Consider the following 21,520-nt stretch of genomic DNA (forward strand, 5'->3'; position numbering starts at 1 on the left):
AACAAGCTTTCCTGGAAGGTCATTAAAGCCTGTTTTACAGGCAAATTCTCTGGGATTACCACCTTCTTTCCTTTCCAGACTTTTATGTGCATTTCATTTCAGGGAGTATTTTAGAAAACATTGTATTGTCTTCTGTAGGAAAGCCGTGACTACCAGGTTCAGTTTCATCTCCTAGTTATTATTGCGTTGCTCCACAATATGTTATTATCAAAAGACAGGCAATCAGAACAGTTTCTGCATAAACACAGGGCAATTGTCAAGCATGTATGTTCTTTCTGTTTAAAAACATCTTTTGATTTGCAATCATTTTTTTGTTTCAAACTCATCAAAAGGGGCTAATCTGCGTGATGAGACAGGGGCCTGGCAAGTTTGATAAGGAAAAACAAAGTAAAACACATTTTGAAGGTAAAGTATGGCCAGTCTATGCTCATCCAGATCAAATCCATCAAATGAATGAAAATAGGGTTAAGCTATGGGATTGCGCAGACTACATGAATTCCCGTAGGGGGTCTGAACAGCATCACTACATTACCCCAAAGCAGAAAGTTAATGCTGTGGCTGCTCCTCTAGAAGGGAGAGGGCTGGTTACAAAGATGGGGGGAAAGTCCTTGGCACCCACCAAGATTCCTTTGTGCTTCCAGAGTGGCACAAAAGAAGCCTGTAGTCAGGTCTATGTGGGAAACTGAGGATTCCCCTTGTATGGGAGAACGCTCAGCCCTGAAAAACTTGCACAGGGAGCTTTACACCACTTGCTCCTCACTTCCTGGTACAGAGGGTGTGGCCAGTGCAGCAGGGGCAGAGATGGAGTACAATGTACTTCAGCAATCCTGGGCCAGCAGAACAGTCCGCAGTCCCTGGAAGTTAGAGGCTGCTCTAACTTCACCGGAGCTGGTTTGCCTCCTAGCCAACCCTAAGATCAGGACAGGTGGAAAGAAAATGCATTACGAGAGAGCTTCATGGGGCTTGAGTGCAGCATTATAATTCTTGGCCTTTGCCTGGAAATGGGAGGTCGAAGAGGAGTCTGCAGGTGTATGTGAACACACACTTGAGAGAGGGATGTTTCCACCCTTACCCATAAGAACCTGGGTGTTACAGGTGTCCAAGTACAGACTGGTTACCAGCCCCATAACTAAGGGTGTCTTCATTATTCCCTCAAGGCAATCAGACATGCTTTGCAATCTCTTCCCCTTTGTCCACGGGGGGTAAAGGCTGGAGTCATCCATTTTTTACTGATTATATCTTTTAAAATAGTTTGCTTCTGGATGTGGAGCTGAATTGACAGCCTAGAGAGCAGGGTCCCATATGAATTCAGAGATCAGGCACAACATGGGCAGCAACAGAGCCCAGTACTTCTTCCCACGCTGCCCTGGTAACGTGACTTGGCACTGATCTAGAGGGATCAGCTCTCGGGTAAAAGAGCAACTTAGTCTCCAGGCCTATTCAACCCTCGGATTCTCTACCTATGTATTTAGATGTATATGCACAGAATAAAAAGGGAACCAACTGTTATGCTCTGAACACACTGGCATAATTTAAAAACGACCCACACATCAGAAATAATACTGCAGCATAGCTAAGGCACAGCAAAGCCATTCAGCATAACCCAGAACCAGGCACATAAAAAGCTAAAATTCAGACAAACAAGAGCACCATTTGTGGTGATTTTTTTTTCTGTAGGGTTACATGTCCACTAGGAACTACTCAGACGGAACTCCTTTCACAGATGGCACCTTTGATAAGGGCCATCAGATGATAGTGACTTTCAGTTACTACCAACCTGGGTGGGATTCAACTAGTGACCAACAGGTGAAAGGCTCCACTATTTTTTTCCCCAGTGAATCAATTTGCCATCTCCTTCTCCTCCACGTGACAGGGACAAAGCCCTGTCACCTCACTGCCCCTTTTCCAGCACTAAGAGATGCGTTAAAGGCATAAGAAGGCCTCAAAGAGCATACTGCAAAGGCTCCTTGGTGCCCGCTCCAGAAAACATTTGGATTTGAAGTGAGGTTGGAAACCCTCAGAGGCTGAGTGAATACATGCATTCATTCCCCAGCTCATTCAGCCATTCAGCTCTACTGATGGCTAGTTCCAAAGGGGAAACAAAAATAAAAATGAGACTCCAAACCCTTCTCTCTCTCTCTCTCTGAAGATTTCTATATCCTCTCAGCCTGTTAGCTCACTGGGAGGAGAGAAAAGACACTGCAGCCTCAGCCAGTGTTGCAATGAAAGCGGCTCTGTACTGTGGCACTAGCTGCCTGCTATTGAGGCCTGTCTCATTTCCTATCTCACCATGGAAAATGTTACTTTACCCAAGCAGAATGGAAACTTGCAGAGTGCAGCTCTACTGCTGCTATGTCCGTAGCCACATATACCAGCTGGGCGGGAAAGAGAAGAAAGGCCAAAGAAAGAGAAAAGAAGAGGCTTTCACAAGCAGAGTTTTTTTTTCCCCTCAAGAAGTGGGGTAAAGCAGTTTCCTGTTTTTTCTCTTCCAGGGTACCCTTCCATTCCCTGCCTTGCTCAGCATCCAAAAAATGAATGACTTCACTTGCCCAGCTTACTCTCTCCCAACCTCTCTCTGGTGTTTTTAGTCCATCAAAGGAGAGGAAGGTCTGGCTAGTGAGTGTACAGTATGGAATAACCCTAGACTAGCAGGGAGATGGATCATAGCCAGAGGTGGAAAGACCTGTTAAGTTCTGTAAATCTTTGTCTTTCCAGCTAACAGTCAGAACGTGGCAAGAGGGAAGGGAGGTGAGATTCTCTTTCACACAGTAACACTCTTCCTTTGGAGCCTGAGGGCAGGAGGGATACATGCCTGCACTATGCTGCTGGAGTCTGGGATGTTCTCAGGTACACTGGCCTCGTAACTGCTCTGAAGGAAGATAGGCCGATTGTCATTGACATCTAGTACAGTGATATGCACGGTGGCTGTCCCAGTCCGCCTGTTCCCTGTGGGGCCATTGTCTGTGAAGAATAGAAAACACAAGGTGATCCATCTCACCTCTTTCCTTCTCACAGATAGGAAGCACATACTTCTCTTGTTGGCTGTTGACTATTCATTGAGGATTACATTTCTACAAGATGAAAAGGCCTTTCCTCTTCTTACGCCAAGAGGTGGGCCACAAATGAGGGAGCTCCAGTTCTGCCACACCTTCCACAGGGAAACAGACTATGGCATCATAAAAAATGCATGCACACCTATATTCTACACGGAATGGCCAATTAATCATCCATTAAACAGAAACTGTGAAGAGAAAGAGGCCCACATTTTCTCTCTCTCTGCCCCCAAACTCTCTTTTCTTCTTCATCTTCTGTGCAATTTCAAAATCCATGCAATTATTTTTCCTTTTTAAAGCAAATGTTCTTTTTCAATTAACCAAAAGAAAAATAGGAAAACAGCATCAGATGCCCAGCTCTGATGCAGCAGCATAAATCAATATGCATGACAATGCAGGAAACAAAATGATGGCATGAAAATGCAGTTTGGTTTCAAGACTCCAAGGGGTTACCATGAGCAATGAGAAATAAGAATTTAACATATTTTTAAAAACATACCTTAACACTTATCAGTTTTAAATACAGCAAACTGGGGGCCAGGAGACCTGGCAACTTAGAAAGACAGACATTCTGATAACTGCCTGAGGATCAGTGCTTATCCTTTGTTATTTCAAAAATGGTCACCAAATATCCAGCTGACTTGTATTACCAAATGCCAACGTAACCCTGCATGGGGTTCTTTGGAGATGGAAGGAGACAGAGGAGTTCCCTCTGCTTCTGTAGCTAAAAGAGGGCCAAAATCCTTAAGAGGGAGATAATATTATCCATAGCTGCAAACACTGGGAACTGCTGGTCTCCCAATATTGTTCCGCCCCCTATATCATCTGGTTTTCACATGCATTCCAACAGTTTTGTGGTCTATAGAAAATTCCTACCTTGCCATTTATCTCCCCTTCCAAAGAATGCCAAGGCTCCTATAAACTAACACAGCACTGTAAGCCCTTGGTGATAATGGCCAGAAAATAGTTGGCACTGAGTTCCTTTGATCATGCCAGCTGGCTCCACAGTGTTAACTGGCAGTAAGTGAATCAGGTTTTGGCATGGCACTTTCAGACTGATCTTTTTTCACCATAATTCCATAGTGAATATTTTCATAGTGGGATATACAGTAACAAGAGACTGAACTGCTTCCTTACTCGAAGGAGGGCTTTCCCCCCCAGATCACAGTAGAGCAGTGCAGGGAAAGCCCTGGACTGAATGAACACAAATAAAGAATCCCCCTGCCACCCAGTAAAGGCAGGTCCCTCCACACTGGGGCTGAGATATATTAACAGAAGTGGGACAGGAATCATTATTATTAAAACACATCTACTGACATTGATTTACACGGTGCTTACAGACAGTTCTCTCTCTCTCCAATGCACCCCAAGGAAGGCTTGTATATAACCTAAATTGATTGCTTGAATAACAAAAACTGAGGGAAATCCTTACCTATGGCCTCCAGGACTAGGGTATATGATGCCATAGTTTCTCTGTCGAGATTCACTACTGTTCTGACCACACCATCTCTGAAGCCAACACTGAACTTACCATCCTGATTTCCACCTGCAGAAAAGCAAATGAAAACGTTTCAAAGACAGAGCGAGAAAACAGATACAAATTAAACAGTGACTGGAAACCTAACCAGTATATTCTATTGGGAAAACACCACAGTAAAACCAAGAAGGGCTTTCTAGTTATGGCTCCATCTAATGGATGACAACACAATTATTATGCTGTTTGGCTCTTGAGAGCTGTTGGGAAGACATGTTTTTAAAATCATTATTGCACAACATTGTCTTGTACCTGCTCTGCCAGATCACATGAAGAAAGCAATCTCCAGGATACTGGATAAGGTAACACAACCAAATTATGTCAACTGAAAGAAACATAGCACGTTTCCCACAACCCTCACGACTGCCCAATGTAATGCAATTAGCTCAATCCCTCACACTACTCAGCGCAAAACATTGCTACCCAAGTAACAAACCAAATGTCACAATGCTATGGGTTAATCAGTGCAAACCAACATAGCATGTCCTGATCTGCAACTCAGTCAGATACACCAGAACAACTCCATATCTGCACTCTTTCGAAGAGGATGGGAATGTTTTACATGGTAAAGAATGAACAGGCCAATGACTGCTGAAGTAAATGGCTCCCTTTTCCCCATCCCTCCAACTACTGGCCCAGGGCCTTTATTAGACAGGTTACAGCCCAACACAGGTTATGGGAAATGCTGTGCTAAGTAAAGAAAGCCCAAATGGACACTTTCTGCCTCTGAAGAAAAGTGGGTCATTTCATACAATTTTCATAGTGTCCATGGGGAAATACATATGTATTTTTTTTTCTTGCTGGACCATAGGGACTGTGGGACAAAACACAGTGCAGCTATAGTAAGAAGAGTGATCATAATGTGATGTTACTGGTTTCTCTGTGTTTCCCTCTTCATGTCCAAGTCACATGTGCTCACTTTGCAAGTCAAAGTACTGGAAGGGATTTTTTTTTTAACTGCAGGTGCAGAAAACTCAGCTTGGGATGTGAAGACCAAGTTGTGGAGTTTATTTTTGGCCTTTTTCTTCACTTTCAGTATTAGAGATTCTGCAACTAGAACTCAACTGACTATTTTGGTGATGAATCCAGTTTGCTCTCCCATCACACTGTTGGCTCTGCAGTATTAACAGAAACAAAAGCATGTGTTTCAGTAATGGGAGTGGATACAGCCTCAGAGGGGGGGATACGGTATTTTGTATAAGAAAGTGCTATTTTTACAGACATGCTTCCAACCATAAATGCACTTTAAATGAATTGTGCCTTATGACTTAGTCGCATATCTCACAGCTGCACTCAGCCAATCCTCTTGCTTTCATGATGCTGAGAGGCAAGATGTGGCGGGGGAGACCTGGAAAGAGTTCTGGTTCTGATTTCAACCAAAAACATATGAGTGAGAATCAGAATGTATAAGAAGAATGTAGAGAAGTAATGCAGGTACAGCACTTCTATCCCAGCTAGAGGATGGGACTACTTAACAGCTAAAGCTAATACAAATTTGGGGCATCATCCTCACTTCTGTACAGAAGAGGGCGATAATGCACAACGTTTGGAACCTCTGGAGAGAGCAGAGCTTATGTGTGGAACATCATTCCAAAGCTTTTCAGAAGCATGAACAACAAACTTTCTGTCTTGTATATCAAAACCACACAGCAAACTCCTCAGAGAGCACCATCTCCAATAACATCTACAAACACCACAAAAACATTGCCATCAAATAGACACGTGCCACCTCTGCAAACCAAAACATCCTTCTCCACCTCTCCCATACAGAACACATCAGCACATTCACACTCCCTCTAGCTCCTCTGTCCCCATGCCATTGCCAGCATTCCCACTACTCCATGGGGGTGGAGCCATCTTAATAAGGAGTCTCAAATGTCTATTTCCCCATCCCTGGGTGTCACTGGATGTTGTGACCAGCTGCAGCTTGTGCCTCCCCTCCAGAGGGTTGGGTCTACTCTGTGCTAGGTATAGTTGGAGTTATGACCGGAGTATTCCAGAAAAATGGGAGTGGAAAGGGACCTGAATCTAACAGCTATATCAACCGTGCCCTACGAGATAGGAGGCGGCACATTTTCATGTCAAAAAGAACAGGAGGACTTGTGGCACCTTAGAGACTAACAAATTTATTAGAGGATAAGCTTTCGTAGCCTACAGCTCACTTCATCGGATGCATAGAATGGAACATATAGTAAGAAGAAATATATATACATACAGAGAACATGAAAAGGTGGAGTAAGAGATGTCATCTTCCATGCCTGCCTGAATACAGCTCCCTTGGCAATGCTTTACCTGACCTTGCAAAGGAGACCAACAATTCCTGCTTCAAGCCCTCATGCTCATGTTGCGCAGACACACACAGCTGATTACGCTTTCAGGTTGATGAAGCATAGATAATTCTCAGCCTCAAACAGTTTTTCAGTCATTTGCAAAGCATCATAGGAAAATGTAAGCAAATCAGCCTTGCAAAGCAACAGCAGGATGAAAAGCCCTTTTGGGTGACTGATTTGCATATGTTTTACCCACAGTGCTTTGCATCATGACTCTGGAACAGGTCTAAGGATGGACTGGTGTTCTCCACTGCACAGAGATTAACGGCACAGCCAAGATATATCAGAGATAAGAAAGCGTAGAAATATTTGGTACCAGTGATGAAGTAACTGAGCTCAGCATTCAGACCCACATCAGCATCAGTGCAGTTCAGACGGACCACTTTGAAGTCCCGGCGTATGTTCTCAGGTAGGGAGACGTTGTAGACAGCTGGGAAGAAGGTGGGGTTCTCGTCATTCACATCCAGAACTGTAACAGACAGCGGAGGGTCAAGTATGCCCCTTGCCTATGCACCCAGTCGAGTCTGTTGGCCACTGCCAACTACCAACCTCTCAAACTCATCCCTTCACTGGTGATTGTCCTGAACTTTCCATTTTTACAATTCCTTTATTGTTATTTATTATTTGTATTGAGGGGTTGCCTAGAGGTGCCACTCAGGATCAGGGCCCCATTGTGTTAGGTGCTGTACAAACACAGAATGAAAATACCATTCCTGCCCTGAAAGGCATACAAGAGTTTACAGTACAAGTAGATTCTCAATCAGCACAGGGCAGGAGACATTCTGAGGGACAGACATACAGAGACAGTCCCCATTGCTTCCCAGGGCAGGAGGGAAGAGAATCTGGGGCCTAGAGGTAGATGGCCTAGCCAGCTCCTGGTGCATGGCAGAGAGGATGCTGGGGCTATAGGTGCAGACAAAGATCCTGCCACACACTGGACTGGAGGAACTGTGGGGTTATTTCTTTTCTCATCTCTTAATCATGTTTATCGTAGGCTCTAGGCACCACAATGTAATTAAATGTAACATCCTTGTAGGGAGAAAAATGCCAAATAGACTCACCACCATAGAATTTAACTTCAAAAAGGGGAGCCATACAAAAATGAGGAGGCTAGTTAAATGGAAATGAGAAGGAAGAGTCACAAGGGTGAAATGTCTGCAAATTACATGGAGACTATTTAAAAACACCTTAATAGAGGTTCATACTAAACCTATGCACCAGATTAAAATAAACAAGCAAAAATACATCAAACTGTAAGAGGACCAAAAAACTAAAAAAACTAAAAATGCCACCATGGCGAAACAGCAGAGTGAACCAGGCAGTTAGAGGTAAAAAGGCATCCTTTAAAAATTGGAAGTCAAATACTAGTAAGGAAAATAGAAAGGAGCATAAACTCTGGCAAGTCAGAAGTATAACGAGGAAGGCCAAGAAAGAATTTGAAGAGCAACTATCTAAGGACACAACAACTAACAGCAATTTTGTTTTTAAGGTACATCTGCAGCAGAAAGGCTGCTGAACCGTCAGTGGGGCCACTGGATGCTCGAGGTGCTAAGCGAGCACTCAAAGAAGACAAGGTAATTGAAGAGAAGCTAAACTAATTCTTTGCATCGGTTTTCCCTGCAGAGGATATGGGGGAGATTCCCACAGGTGAGCTATTCTTTTTAGGTGACAAATCTGAGGAACTGTTCCATACCGAGGTGGCAACAGAGGTGGTTTTGGAACAAACTGATACATTAAACAGTAATAAGTCACGAGGACCAGATGGTATTCACCCAAGAGTTTTCAAGGACCTCAGATATGAAACTGCAGAACTGCTAAGTGTTGAATGTAACCTATCACTTAAATCAGCCTCTGTGCCAGATGACTGGAGGGTAGCTAATGTAACACTTGTTTTTAAAAAAGGCTCCATAGGCGATCCTGGCAATTTCAGCCTGTTAAGCCTAACTTTTGTCAACCAGACAAATTGGTTGAAACTATAGTAAAGATCAGAATTATCAGACATAGAGACAAACACAATATGCTGGGGAAGAGTCAACACTGCTTTTGTAAAGGGAAATCATGCCTCACGAATCTATTAGAATTCTTTGAAGGAGACCACAAATATGTGGACAAGAGTTATCCAGTAGATATAGCGTACTTGGACTTTTAGAAAGCCTTTAACAGGGTCTTGCACCAAAGGCTTCTAAGGAAACCAAGCAGTCATGATATAAGAGGGAAGGTCCTCTCATGGATCAGTAACTGGTTAAAAAGTAGGAAATAAAGGATATGAATAAATGGACAATTTCCACAATGAAGAGAAGTAAATAGCAGGGTTCCCAAGGATCTGTACTGGGATCAGTGCTGTTCAACATATTCATAAATGATTCGAAAAAAGTGGTGGAACAGTGAGGTGGCAGAATTTGCAGATGATACAAAATAACTCAAGATTGTTAAGTCCAGAGCAGATTGTGAAGAGCTAGAAAGGGATCTCACAAAACTGGGTCACTTGGTGACAAAATGGAAGATGAAATTCAATGGTGGTAAGTGGAAAATAGTGCACATTGGAAAACATAACCCCAATTATACATACTGTGACAGGGTCGGGCCAGATGGCTACAGGAGAGTAATAGAAGGCAGATATATTAGCCCCAGCCTAAGTAGGTCCCTTTTCCCTGGGTAAGGTAACAGGGAAGTTCCAGAACAATCAGGAACCTTCTGGAGACAATTAAGACAGGCTGATTAGAACACCTGCAGCCAATCAAGAAGCTCCTAGAATCAATTAAGGAAGGCTAATCAGGGCACCTGGGTTTTACAAAGGAGCTCACTTCAGTTTGTGGTGTGCGTGTGAGGAGCTGGGAGCAAGAGGCACTAGGAGCTGAGAGTGAGAACGCGGACTGTTGGAGGACTGAGGCGTACAAGCATTATCAGACACCAGGAGGAAGGTCCTATGGATAGGATAAAGAAGGTGTTGGGAGGAGGCCATGGGGAAGTAGCCCAGGGAGTTGTAGCTGTCGCACAGCTGTTCCAGGAGGCACTCTAGACAGCTGCATTCCACAGGGCCCTGGGCTGGAACCCGGAGTAGAGGGCGGGCCCAGGTTCCCCCCAGATCCTCTCAACTCCTGGTCAGACACAGGAGTCGTAGACCTGGACTATGGGTTCAGAAAAACGGCCAAGCTGAGGGCTGCCGTGAAGCTCCAAGGCGAGCAAATCCTCCAATAAGCGCAAGACCTACCAAGGTAGAGCAGGAACTTTGTCACAATACAAAATAAAGGGATCTAAATTAGCTGTTACCACTCAAGAAAGAGATCTTGGTGTCACTGTGGGAGAACACCCTGCGAACATCCACTCAATGTGCAGCAGTCAAAGAAGCTAACAGAATGTTAGGAACTAGTAGGAAAGGGATAGATAATAAACATCATAATGCCGCTATATAAATCCATGGTACAACCACACCTTAAATACTGCATGCAGTTCTGGTTGCCCCATCTCAAAAAAGATATATTAGAACTGACAAAGGTACAAAGATGGGCAATGAAAATGATTAGGAGTAGGAACAACTTCCATGTGAGAAGAGATTAAAAAGGTTGGAACTGTTCATTTTAGAGAAGAGAGGACTAAGGGGGGATATGATAGATGTCTATAAAATCATAAATGGTGTGACGAAAGTGAATTGGGAAGTGTTATTTCCCCCCCTTATATAACATAAGAACTAGGGGTCACCCAATGAAATTAATAGGCAGAAGGTTTAAAACACACACACAAAAGGAAGTAGTTCTTCACATAATGCACAGTCCACCTGTGGAACTCATTGCCATAGGATGTTGTGCAGGCCAAAAACATAACTGGGTTAAAAAAAGAATTAGATAAGTTCATGGAGGATATGTCCAGCAATGGCAATTAGCTAGGACGATCAGGGTTGCAATCTCATGCTCAGGGTATGTCTAAACCTCCAACTGCCAGAAGCTGGGACTGAATGACAGGGGATGAATCAGTCGATAATTGCCCTGTTCTGCTCATTCCTGCTGAAGCACCTGGCACTGGCCACTGTCAGAGACAGGATATGGGGCTAGATGGACTATTGGTCTGACCCAATATGGCTGTTCTTAGGCTTATGTATGGCTATTAAGTAAACTTACATGAATTAAAACACTAGGTCAGCTCTGAGAACAAAAGGTCAGCTCTGAGAACCCAACCCCCAAGCAACACAGAAACTCAGTCCCCTTCAGGCAAAGATCCAGGTAGACAGACTGTCCTTGCAACACACCCTGAAAGGAACAGAAATGCCAGGGCAGTCAGAGCAATGGAGGAAACAAATCCACAAATCTAGGTTCTCCCCACCTCCACTGACAGTGCCATGCCTTCATTTTCTCAGTGCTCATGTCTGGGCACTGCTAGCATGAGCACCCCAGCTGATCTCACTTATGAGGAAGACATACTCCCAAACCGTGTGGGGACAGCAGTACGAGGATAGCCCCCTCCCGATGCATGGCAGTGGGGATTCTGGGACTAGGGGTATGAAAACAAGTCCTGCCCTGCCAGTCAGGTCTAGGAAAGAATGCCAAGTGTTGGCGTGAGTGTAACGGCCTTGGGATGCCCAGCCCTGCAGTCACCTCTGACAGTCAGGGTGCTGGTGGAGCTCTTGGACGGCACTCCAGCATCACTTGCTACCACCCTGAGGTAATACTCGGAGATCCTCTCCCTGTCCAGCACTGCCGTGGAGTTGATGAGCCCACTGCTGCTGTTGATGAGGAAGTCCATTCGGGGCATGCCCACCTGCATGAGGTAGGTCACCTGCCCATTCAGACCCTCATCCAGGTCTATGGCCACCACCTAGTGAGGATGGAGGGGAAAAGCGAGCATGAGAAAGAAACTGACATCACACTTCTCATATTAGAGCCCTGAATGTGTTGCCTTGGTCAAAATAAAATAAATATACATAAACTTTAGACCCAGAGAGCGAGAGAGTCCATTTCCCACAGTCTTCGAGTTAAACACAAAGGGTACTTTGACTGTCACATCTGCTAGTGGTTACAGTACACAGAACCCATGGTGTGTCACATCTGTGGGGAGAGGTTTCAGGAGTGGGAGTTCTGCTACTTAGTACTTACAGAGAGTGCTTGGCAAACATTACTTAACCCCTGCACAGCTCTTAGATGGCCAGTACTGACATTTCATTTCTGCAGGTGGAGAAATGAAAGTACAGAGACGGCAAGTGACCTGCCCCAAGCCACAGCATGAGTCAGTGACAGAGCCAGGACCTGAGCTCAGGAGTTCCCCATTTTTAGCCCTGTGCTTAAACAACTGTACACACACCTCTCTCACAGAGAAAGGGGTTAGTGAGAGACAGAGGTTGGGTGAGGAGAAAACAACCCCTTTATCACCATCACAATCGTATGTAAATTAACCTGAGCCAGGTTCCTGGCATTTGGTTAGGTCCCTAATATTGCCTGTCTTATGGAGTCTGGGGCTCAGAAATGAACAATCATTTACTGTATCCCCATTTTATACAATGCTGGCTGTTGACTCTGGCCATATTTATCTGCGGGAGAGTACTGACTTCACAGAAGGCTCTCACCAAAATATAGCGACGATAATCATACTAAACAGTTCCATAGCACTGGCACTTCCATAGCACTTTTACAAACGGTGGTGGTTAATACAGGTTAACATGGCTACACCACCACTGCAAAATACAGGTTGAAACAGAAATGATGAAAGCAGCAGATTCACCTGGAAGACAGAGGAACCTGCTGGAAGGCCTTCAGGAATCTCAGCAACGAAAGGCAGGTTCTGGAAGGTGGGATCATTGTCATTGAGGTCCAGCAAATTCACAAAAACCGTGGCACTACCAGTAGCCCGTAAAGGCGGTCTCCCACCTGCAGGAAAGGCACAACTTCAATCGACAAGCAAGGTTAATGGCAGAAATCCTCCAGAACAAATGTCACTGACAGTTCTACAGGGTCACCTTTCTTTCTAGAAGGAGAGTGATGTAGGATGATTCTCCCCTGGCTGGATCTAGCAGAGATACCACTAGGACTAGAATTGGCAGGCCACACATAAGAGCATAAGAACGGCCATATTGGGTCAGACCAAAGGTCCATCAAGCCCAGTATCCTGTCCTCTGACCGTGGCCAATGGCAGGTGCCCGAAAGGGAATGAACAGACAGGTTATCATCAAGTGATCCATGCCCTGTCACCCAATCCCAGCTTCTGGCAAACAGAGGCTAGGGACACCATTCCTGCCCATCCTGGCTAATAGCCATTGATGGACCTATCTTCCATGAATCTATCTAGCTCCCTTTTGAACCCCATTATAGTACTGGCCTTCACAACACCCTCTGGCAAGGAGCTCCAGAAGTTGACAGTACGCTGTGTGAAAAAATACTTTCTTGTGTTTGTTTTAAACCTGCTACCTATTAATTTCCTTTGGTGGCCCCTTGTTCTTGTATTATGAGAAGGAGTAAATAACACTTCCTTATTTACTTTCTCTATACCACTCATGATTTTATGGACCTCTATCATATCCCCCCTTAGCTGCCTCTTTTCCAAGCTGAAAAGTCCCAGTCTTATTAATCTCTCCTCATACGGAAGCCGTTCTATACCCCTAATCATTTTTGTTGCCCTTTTCTGAACCTTTTCCAATTCCAATATATCTTTTTTGAGATGGGTGACCACATCTGCACGCAGTATTCAAGGTGTGGGCATACCATGGATTTATATAGAGGCAATATGATATTTTCTGTCTTATTATTTATCCCTTTCTTAATGATTCCCAAAATTCTGTTCACTTTTTTGACTGCTGCTGCACATTGAGTGGATGATTTCAGAGAACTATCCACAATGACTCCAAGATCTCTTTCTTGAGTGGTAACAGCTAATTTAGACCCCATCATTGTATATGTATAGTTAGGATTATGTTTTCCGATGTGCATTACTTTGCATTTATCAACATTAAATTTCATCTGCCATTTTGTTGCCCAGTCACCCATTTTTGTGAGATCCTTTTGTAGCTCTTCGCAGTCTGCCTGGGATTTAACTATCTTGAGTAGTTTTGTATCATCTACAAATTTTGCCACCTCACTGTTTACCCCTTTTTCCAGATCGTTTATGAATATGTTAAATAGTACTGGACCTAGTACAAATCCCTGGGGGACACCACTATTTACCTCTCCCCATTCTGAAAACTGACCATTTACTCCTATCCTTTGTTTCCTATCTTTTAACCAGTTACCAATCCATGTGAGAACGTTCCCTCTTAAGCAAAATAAGCAGTCATGGGATAAGAGACTTTGGTGAGGGACTTTGTCAAAGGCTTTCTGAAAATCTAAATACACTATATCCACTGGATCTCCTTTGTCCACATGCTTGTTGACCCCTTCAAAGAATTCTAGTAGATTGGTGAGGCATGATTTTCCTTTACAAAAACCATGTTGACTCTTCCCCAACACATTATGTTCATCTATGTGTCTGACAATTTTGTTCTTACCTATAGTTTCAACCAATTTGCCCGGTACTGAAGTGAGGCTTACTGGCCTGTAGTTGCCAGGGTCACCTCTGGAGCCCTTTTTAAAAATTGACATCACATTAGCTATCCTCCATTCATTTGGTACAGAAGCTGATTTAAATGATAGGTTACAGATGACAGTTAGTAGTCCTGCAATTTCACATTTGAGTTCCTTCAGAACTCTTGGGTGAATACCATCAGGTCCTGGAGACTTATTACTGTTTAGTTTATCAATTTGTTCCAAAAACCTCCTCTAATGACACCTCAATTATGGACAGTTCCTCAGATCCGTTACCCAAAAAGAATGGTTCAGGTTTGGGAATCTCCCTCACATCCTCAACAGTGAAGACTGATGAAAAGAATTCATTTAGTTTCTCCACAATGTCCTTATCTTTGAGAGCTCCTTTAGCATCTCGATCATCCAGACTTCAGATACTGGGTCTCCATGCTGGAAACTAATGTCAGAGCTAGTTGACAGTTTAAAATAATCCCCTGAGAAGAGGACAACATGATGACAATATGTGTATGTGGTTGCAGAACAAAAAATGTCTATGTTCACATGCATCCGATGAAGTGGGTATTCACCCATGAAAGCTTATGCTCCAATACCACTGTTAGTCTATAAGGTGCCACAGGACTCTTTGCCACTTTTATGTTCTTAAATGATCCCCATCATACAGCGCACCTGAAAAATGTGTGCTGGTGAAATTAACACTGTGCAGTAGTAATGCAAACATGGAAGGGACAGGATTAAGGCTTACATACAACCTTACTTTGTCATTTCCTGACTTTTGAGTACTTAGCTGTGCAACTAAAAAAACAACGGTCCTCATAGGATCTTCTTTTCAGAGAAAAAGATTTATTTATTTTTAATCACTCAGCAGCCCTTTTCCCCTAAATGACTATTTAGCTAGATATCACTGGAATGTCATGCCCCATGTATCCTGCAAATCCTGCAGGAGGGAGCCCCCTCTCCTGCAGACCTTACGTGCTGTGGTATGCTTGACTTCAGAGCAGTCCCCTGTGCCCCAGGGACCTTACAAGCCTCACAGAAGAGACACCAGCCTGGGGCTGCAGCCCTCGTGATATAGAACACAGAAGCAGGGTTTCCCTCTTGCACATGACAGCAGCTCCCCTTGAATGGCGTGCAGTAGCAGAGGTCCCCTCCTGCTGACCTCCTTCAGTCTGCAGAAGAGGAGCTCCTCTCATATCCTTCTTATGGGTGGGAGGAGGTTTGTAAAAGCCCTGCTGCAAACCCTTACAGAGAATGCCTGGGTTGGGGCAAAGGCTCTTAAAGTTTCCCTAACTTTTACTTTGTAGGACCCAGTTAAATTAACCACGTGTGCAAACACCACAGCCTTCGCCAGCTGCACACTCTACACGCTGAGTGAGCAAATCCTTCCGAAACACACTGTACATGCACAAAGTGCAATCTGGTCATAACTCAATGAAAGCAAACTCAGTTTTCACCATAACACTCAAAAGCACTTCTCCTCAGGAAGGGTTAATTTTAGGCCAATTTCACCTCTCTCATCTAATCTGTCTGCGCTATTAAACGAAATCACAAAAATTGTATTTTTTTTATATAATTGGGCAAGTATTTCCCCTCCCTCCCCATTCTTCTCCTCAGAAATGACTCATCTATTTTGTTCAAAAAAAAAAAAACAACAAAAAACAAAAAACCCTAAATTGCCTTTAAGCAGAGACCAGACTTGGAAAATTTTAGCCTGATATGAGAAAGTTTCAGAAAAGTACATGCAAGTGAAAACAGAAGGTTAGAATGGAAATGTTTATGTAACCTTAGCCACAGTGGTTGCTACCAGTCCTGCTATGTCAAAAACAATTATGCAACATGATAATTTAAGGGAATTCTATCATGCCACTCCAGTACCTTACACTCTGCTTGATAACGGTACAAAGAGAAAAAAACAGAATGCAAAAATAGATAGATCCTATATTTGGAGCAACAGGAGAGACAAATGGCAAAGGCATACAGTAAGCGAAGAGAAGCAGCATGGCGCAGAATAACTGAGCTGGAGCTTACGGTCAGTGACGGAGACCACGATCTTTCTCATCAGTTCAGCTTCTTGGGGGTTTGGGTTCTCTCTATCCAACACGACCCCCGTGGTCCGGATCTTCCCCGTGGTGCTGTTGAGACTGTAGAATTTATTCGGTGGCCTGATGCTGTACACAAGGGAGCCATTCTCAGCCAGGTCAGGGTCAATAGCAACCACCTGAAGAGACCAAGTGCAGATGTCAGTTTGCTAAATCGGGGAACCCTGTTCAGTGCAGTGCATCCACGCAGCCAACTCTTGGATCTGAGATGAAAAACTGAAAAGGAAATTAAAGCAAACCAAAAAGGAATAAAAAATTAAGTGCACTAAAGAGCTTGTGTTGCCACATGATTTCAAAAATCACCCTCTTTAAGCATCATTCTCTTCTGTGTCATACATTTTCTGTTTTATTTTTCTCCCTTGGAGTTTTTAATTCTCAGGGATACTTACATAAAAATAAGAACTTTGTTACTTAGGACTTCACTGCTCCTGTGGCTTGTCCCTCACCTGAATTAGTATTATGTTGGTGATATAATTATTATTTTTCCAGCAACTAATTGTGATGTCAAATGCAAGATGACTTTCAGTGGGGAATAAGCAGCAGGAGCAGTGGCATGCTGAAGAAATACAGATTGTGTTTCATACAAGACATCCCTACAGATCAAAAATAATGGAAGAGAAATATGGAACCCTTATATGGCACCTTCCATCACAGCATTTTACTGAGACTAATCAACCTGCACAGTATCCCTGTGAAGTAGACGAGGATTATTTGCCCAGTACTTAAGTGCAGCCTCTTTCTTGGGTGGATGGTGGGTGCTGTAACAGCAACCTCATACAACAATTTAGGAGAGTAAATAGAGAAGAATACAGCATCCAACTCAAACTGCAAGGGGAATTCAGACAGACAAATTACCCCCACAGAATTTGATATGGACACTGGGGCTAATTTACAAAGAGTTCCATCAGAGTTTTAATTGCCACAAGGGAGCAGGGCCTTGGTCTTACAGCTCATCTGTGTTGGGATATAGAAGCTGGAGCATTTGCCAACTGGCAACAGTTGATCTTTAGGAACCAGTGGCCCAGCCCTGAAACCTCTAAACCCTGAATCTTTCTGCTCAACTCACCCCATTTTACACAGAAATCATCGCACAAATGGCAGATAACATTGCCCGGATACCACAGCAATAGCAATGGCAGAGATTTATTATTTGTATTGTGCCCCAAAACATGCTAGGTGCTTTACAATGGTGCACCTAGCACAATAAGGCCCTGATTGGGGCTCCTGAGCACCACTGTAATGCACCAAAATATGTATGCAAATAGTAATGAAGTGTACCTTAGTACTGTACTATACTATACAATGTAGGTAAAATAGGTGGGATTATGGGCAGAGTGGAAATTGCAACTCTGAACATCATAGCTTTTACCAGGCCTCAAGCTCCATACAAACTGCCGCACCCAAATAGACCAATGGTCAACAAGTCCAGTACCCTGTCTCTGAGGATCACCACTGATGGAAGCTTCATAGTAACAAAGAGCACAAGAATATTTAGAGATGGAAGGAAGCCCATCCAGCCCCTGCCCAGTTAATGTCTGTCCACGTGATCTAAGTGTCTGTTCTAACTCCTTCAGGCGTGTACTTACAAGTGCAGAGATCCAGTGGCAGAGCAAAGGGTTACAAAGCAATATGCCATAGGAATCACCACCTCCGTTTGCCTTTATCAGCCACAGTGCTTCATTTTAATTACACAGGAATAAATTATATTTGCTCAGCATAAATAATAATAATTTAACACATTATTAATCCCCTCTGCTTTCCCTTATCCTGCTGCCGACACATTCTTCCCAATAGGAACAGATGCAGAAGGAGCCACAGCCATGTGTCCAAGTGAATCGTGCACTCAGAAAGCATAGCTTGCTCCCCCATGGGGAAGGGGAAGCAGATAGGCCAGCTAAGGTGATGCAGAGTTAATTTCTGCAAGGTGGGCTTGGAATGGAGTCTATTCCCCCTCCCGCTCCAAGATTAATGTTTCACTACAGGATTTTTTCCCCAGTCTTTCCTGTTTGATGATTTTGTGGATTCTCTTCACTTTTCCCTCATTTATTTTCTGTTTCACGCCCATCATTTTTCTCCCAGCGTGATGGAAAATAATTCTCTCTCCTCCTTTCTTTTATTTTGCTGAAGAGATTTGAAAGACTTTAAATCAATGCCTTTCAGAGAGGTCCTTGAGGGAGGTCACAGGCGAGGCTAGGAAAGCAGAAGTTAGCCAAAAACATTGTTTTAAAGACACACACACACACACACACAGAGGAAAGACTGCAACATGCTTGGGGTGGGAAGCATGGCTGCAGTTCAAGGACTGTGTTCTCCAAATGGACTTTCATGCCTTTATAATCATATCAGGGCCCAGATGCACAGTGGAGGACACAAAGTTCAAGTCCCATATTGCACATGGATCAGATTCCAGTCTCATGCTGTAGAGAGCCTGCAGTATCTCTAAGGAAACTGCAGTGATTGCTGTAGTCTCAACATGTTAAACTCTGATCCTTCAAAGACTTAACTTTCTGCACTGTAACAACAGTCCTATTAGCTTCAATGAGATTACCTACTGAACATAAAGCTAAGCACGTGTATAAGTCTTGGCAAAATCAGGGCTTTAGATTGCTAAATTAATATTTACTAGAGGAAGCAGGTACATGGGATAACTCTAGGCTAGATCCTCAGCTGGTGCAAATGGACAAATCCACCTAGGGCAGTGGAGTTACACTGATTTATACCAGCTAAGGACCCACTTTTCAATTTTCATTTTTTTAAAATGAGAAGTATCTGCCATGGTGCTGAGATCTTCATAATTTTAAACCGCGCTGGGGTCCCTGAATGGGAGCTGCCATTTCACTGGCACTTTGCAGCAGGAAAGCCAATCAGCCAATCTCTTCTGCAGTGGAATCTACTCACGCAGACCCTCTCGCCCACATGGAGTCCCACTGACGTCAAGTAGCTTGAGACAAAGCAACTGCTATTTAGTAGATAAATGAGTGAAATGGCTGGGGACTTCTGTTTTAAGGTCAATAATGATATTTATTAGAAAATGGTACAAAACATTGTGGAGACATTTAAACCATTGTTAAATTAAACAAGAAAATCCTTTAATAGACAGCAGAATTTGGCTTTAATCAGCCAGGAAAGCCTCTAGCCTTGTTCCTGTATTCATCTGCTAAACAGCAGTACAAACTTTCTCAGCAGATGTGCAAGATGGTGGCTGTTTCATTTATTATAGTTAATAACAATTTAACCTTATTGGTGATTTATCCAACCAGATGATGTGGTTATTGCATTTTTACAATCAATGTGCAGTTTTTCTTTCAACAAAGGCCTGTTAACTCCATGACTTTAAGCACCAGGATTGCCTTCCTGTATCCCACTTTCTGGCCATGTGAACACCACTGGATTAAAGGAACAGACTTCTTAGAATAACTATTCTCTGCATTGTGCCAAACACAGTGAATGTGGCGAAAATGAATTTGGCACAGTGTGCCAAATCCTGCCTGGGAGAGTGCCAGGGCTGGCATGATGGAGGGGACCGGAGATGGCAGGTCAGGATGGAGAGATATATATACACAATGGTGCTGCAGGGCTCAGGGCTGGTATAGCAGGACTGAGGTACCCTGGCAGCTCTGCGAGGCAGAAGCATGCACAGATCTTTGTCTCCAGTTAAAGGCATCAGCCCTTCAATAGTACATATGCTAAAAGTCAGTCCAGACAGCACAAAGATTAAAACTAGTTTCTTTGTGCTTCTGGATTCAGAGGGTGCATTCTGTTGGCTGTCATGGCACATACCGTTGTGACATCGGAGTCTGGAGGGGTCATTTCCACCAGGTTAATGAAGTACGGATCATCTTTCCACACGGGATAGTTATCGTTAATGTCCAGCAAAGTGATGTTCACCTGCAAAATGATAAGTGTGAATATGGACTCTCCTATCCAGTAAGCAGCACGGTATGACCCTAGAGTAGCAGCAAATCTACCTCACTGCTTCTGCATATTCATGTCAGATAGGGTTGGGCTTACAATATCTGACCCTGGTCCCTTCACCTTTCCCTCTGAGCCAGTGTCACAAATGAGGTCATTTTAGCAAGATGGCTGTCCCTGTGGGTGGCTCCGAAATGATGAGTGTAATTAAAAGGATATCTTCTTAAAGCCAATTCATTGTCTCTACCAGACGAGAAGGTGCTTCTCACCATGCACCGTTTCAGGAGCACTGTGCTGAGTGCCATGAGAGCTTCTCCATAAACACTGCTGTCTAGAGCCAAGTGAAACAGTCACCACAAATACAGAAATTTGACCAATTCGGCCAATCTCTGATGTTTTCATTATTTGAACTTATTTGCTGAATAGTCTCAGTCTGTATGTTGGGTGGCATGTTCCATATCTGAAATCTGAAGAAAGTTGGTTCGTTCTGTATGGATATATAGGTCGAATGGCGCGGTTTCCTTTCCTTGACTGGACAAGCATAACACTTTGATTCAGGTTTAGAGAGAATCCTTGCACTGATGAATTCAGAGTGAGTTTTACATGAATATTCTTCTACATTCCCTTAAAAGTTGCTGTTTCCACAAACATTCCTATCTGTGAACTCACTGAGTAGGACAGTAGTTTGGGCATTTTCCATACTGGGACCCCATGTTACAACAGAAGAAAACTGCAGAATTTCTAATGCCTAGTCATAAAGGGAGGGTTCTTGTGATCGTTGGGTTAAGAACCACACACAAGCAGACTCATGGAAAATGGACACTGAAGGCACAGGGAAAGGGAATTTGTTTGAACATGCAAACAAATATTTGCAGGACATTTTCTACACTCTTCCCCAAATTCTCAGCCTTTCCTGGGCTCTGGTCCACATACTCCCTGCTATGGCCCAGAACCAAACAAATCCTGGTCACCTTACATGAACAGCCCCAGTAAATCAATGGCACTAATTCCACAAGTAAGGCCAACAGGATGTAAACCTAAACTGGACCTCCAGATGTTGCAGTTTGCGGGAGGCCAAGGGGAGCTGCCTGAT

The 21,520-nt window shown here is 43.7% G+C and overlaps 1 protein-coding gene across 1 annotated transcript in view; it reads right to left on the bottom strand.

Annotated features, from left to right (window-relative positions):
• The window catches only part of CDH23 (cadherin related 23), a 552,537-nt gene that overhangs the window by 143,954 nt on the left and 387,063 nt on the right, over window positions 1–21,520 (bottom strand). The window contains exons 22-28 of the mRNA XM_074958929.1: window positions 20,296–20,403; window positions 16,445–16,634; window positions 12,627–12,772; window positions 11,507–11,726; window positions 7,234–7,386; window positions 4,486–4,599; window positions 2,813–2,961 (exon numbers count right to left, since the gene is read on the bottom strand). Coding sequence (XP_074815030.1) covers window positions 2,813–2,961; window positions 4,486–4,599; window positions 7,234–7,386; window positions 11,507–11,726; window positions 12,627–12,772; window positions 16,445–16,634; window positions 20,296–20,403 — 1,080 coding nt within the window. The remainder of the gene's footprint in view (window positions 1–2,812; window positions 2,962–4,485; window positions 4,600–7,233; window positions 7,387–11,506; window positions 11,727–12,626; window positions 12,773–16,444; window positions 16,635–20,295; window positions 20,404–21,520) is intronic.

This window comes from Natator depressus, chromosome 7 (genome assembly GCF_965152275.1).
Source record: "Natator depressus isolate rNatDep1 chromosome 7, rNatDep2.hap1, whole genome shotgun sequence".
In the NCBI taxonomy this organism is placed as follows: Eukaryota; Metazoa; Chordata; order Testudines; family Cheloniidae; genus Natator; species Natator depressus.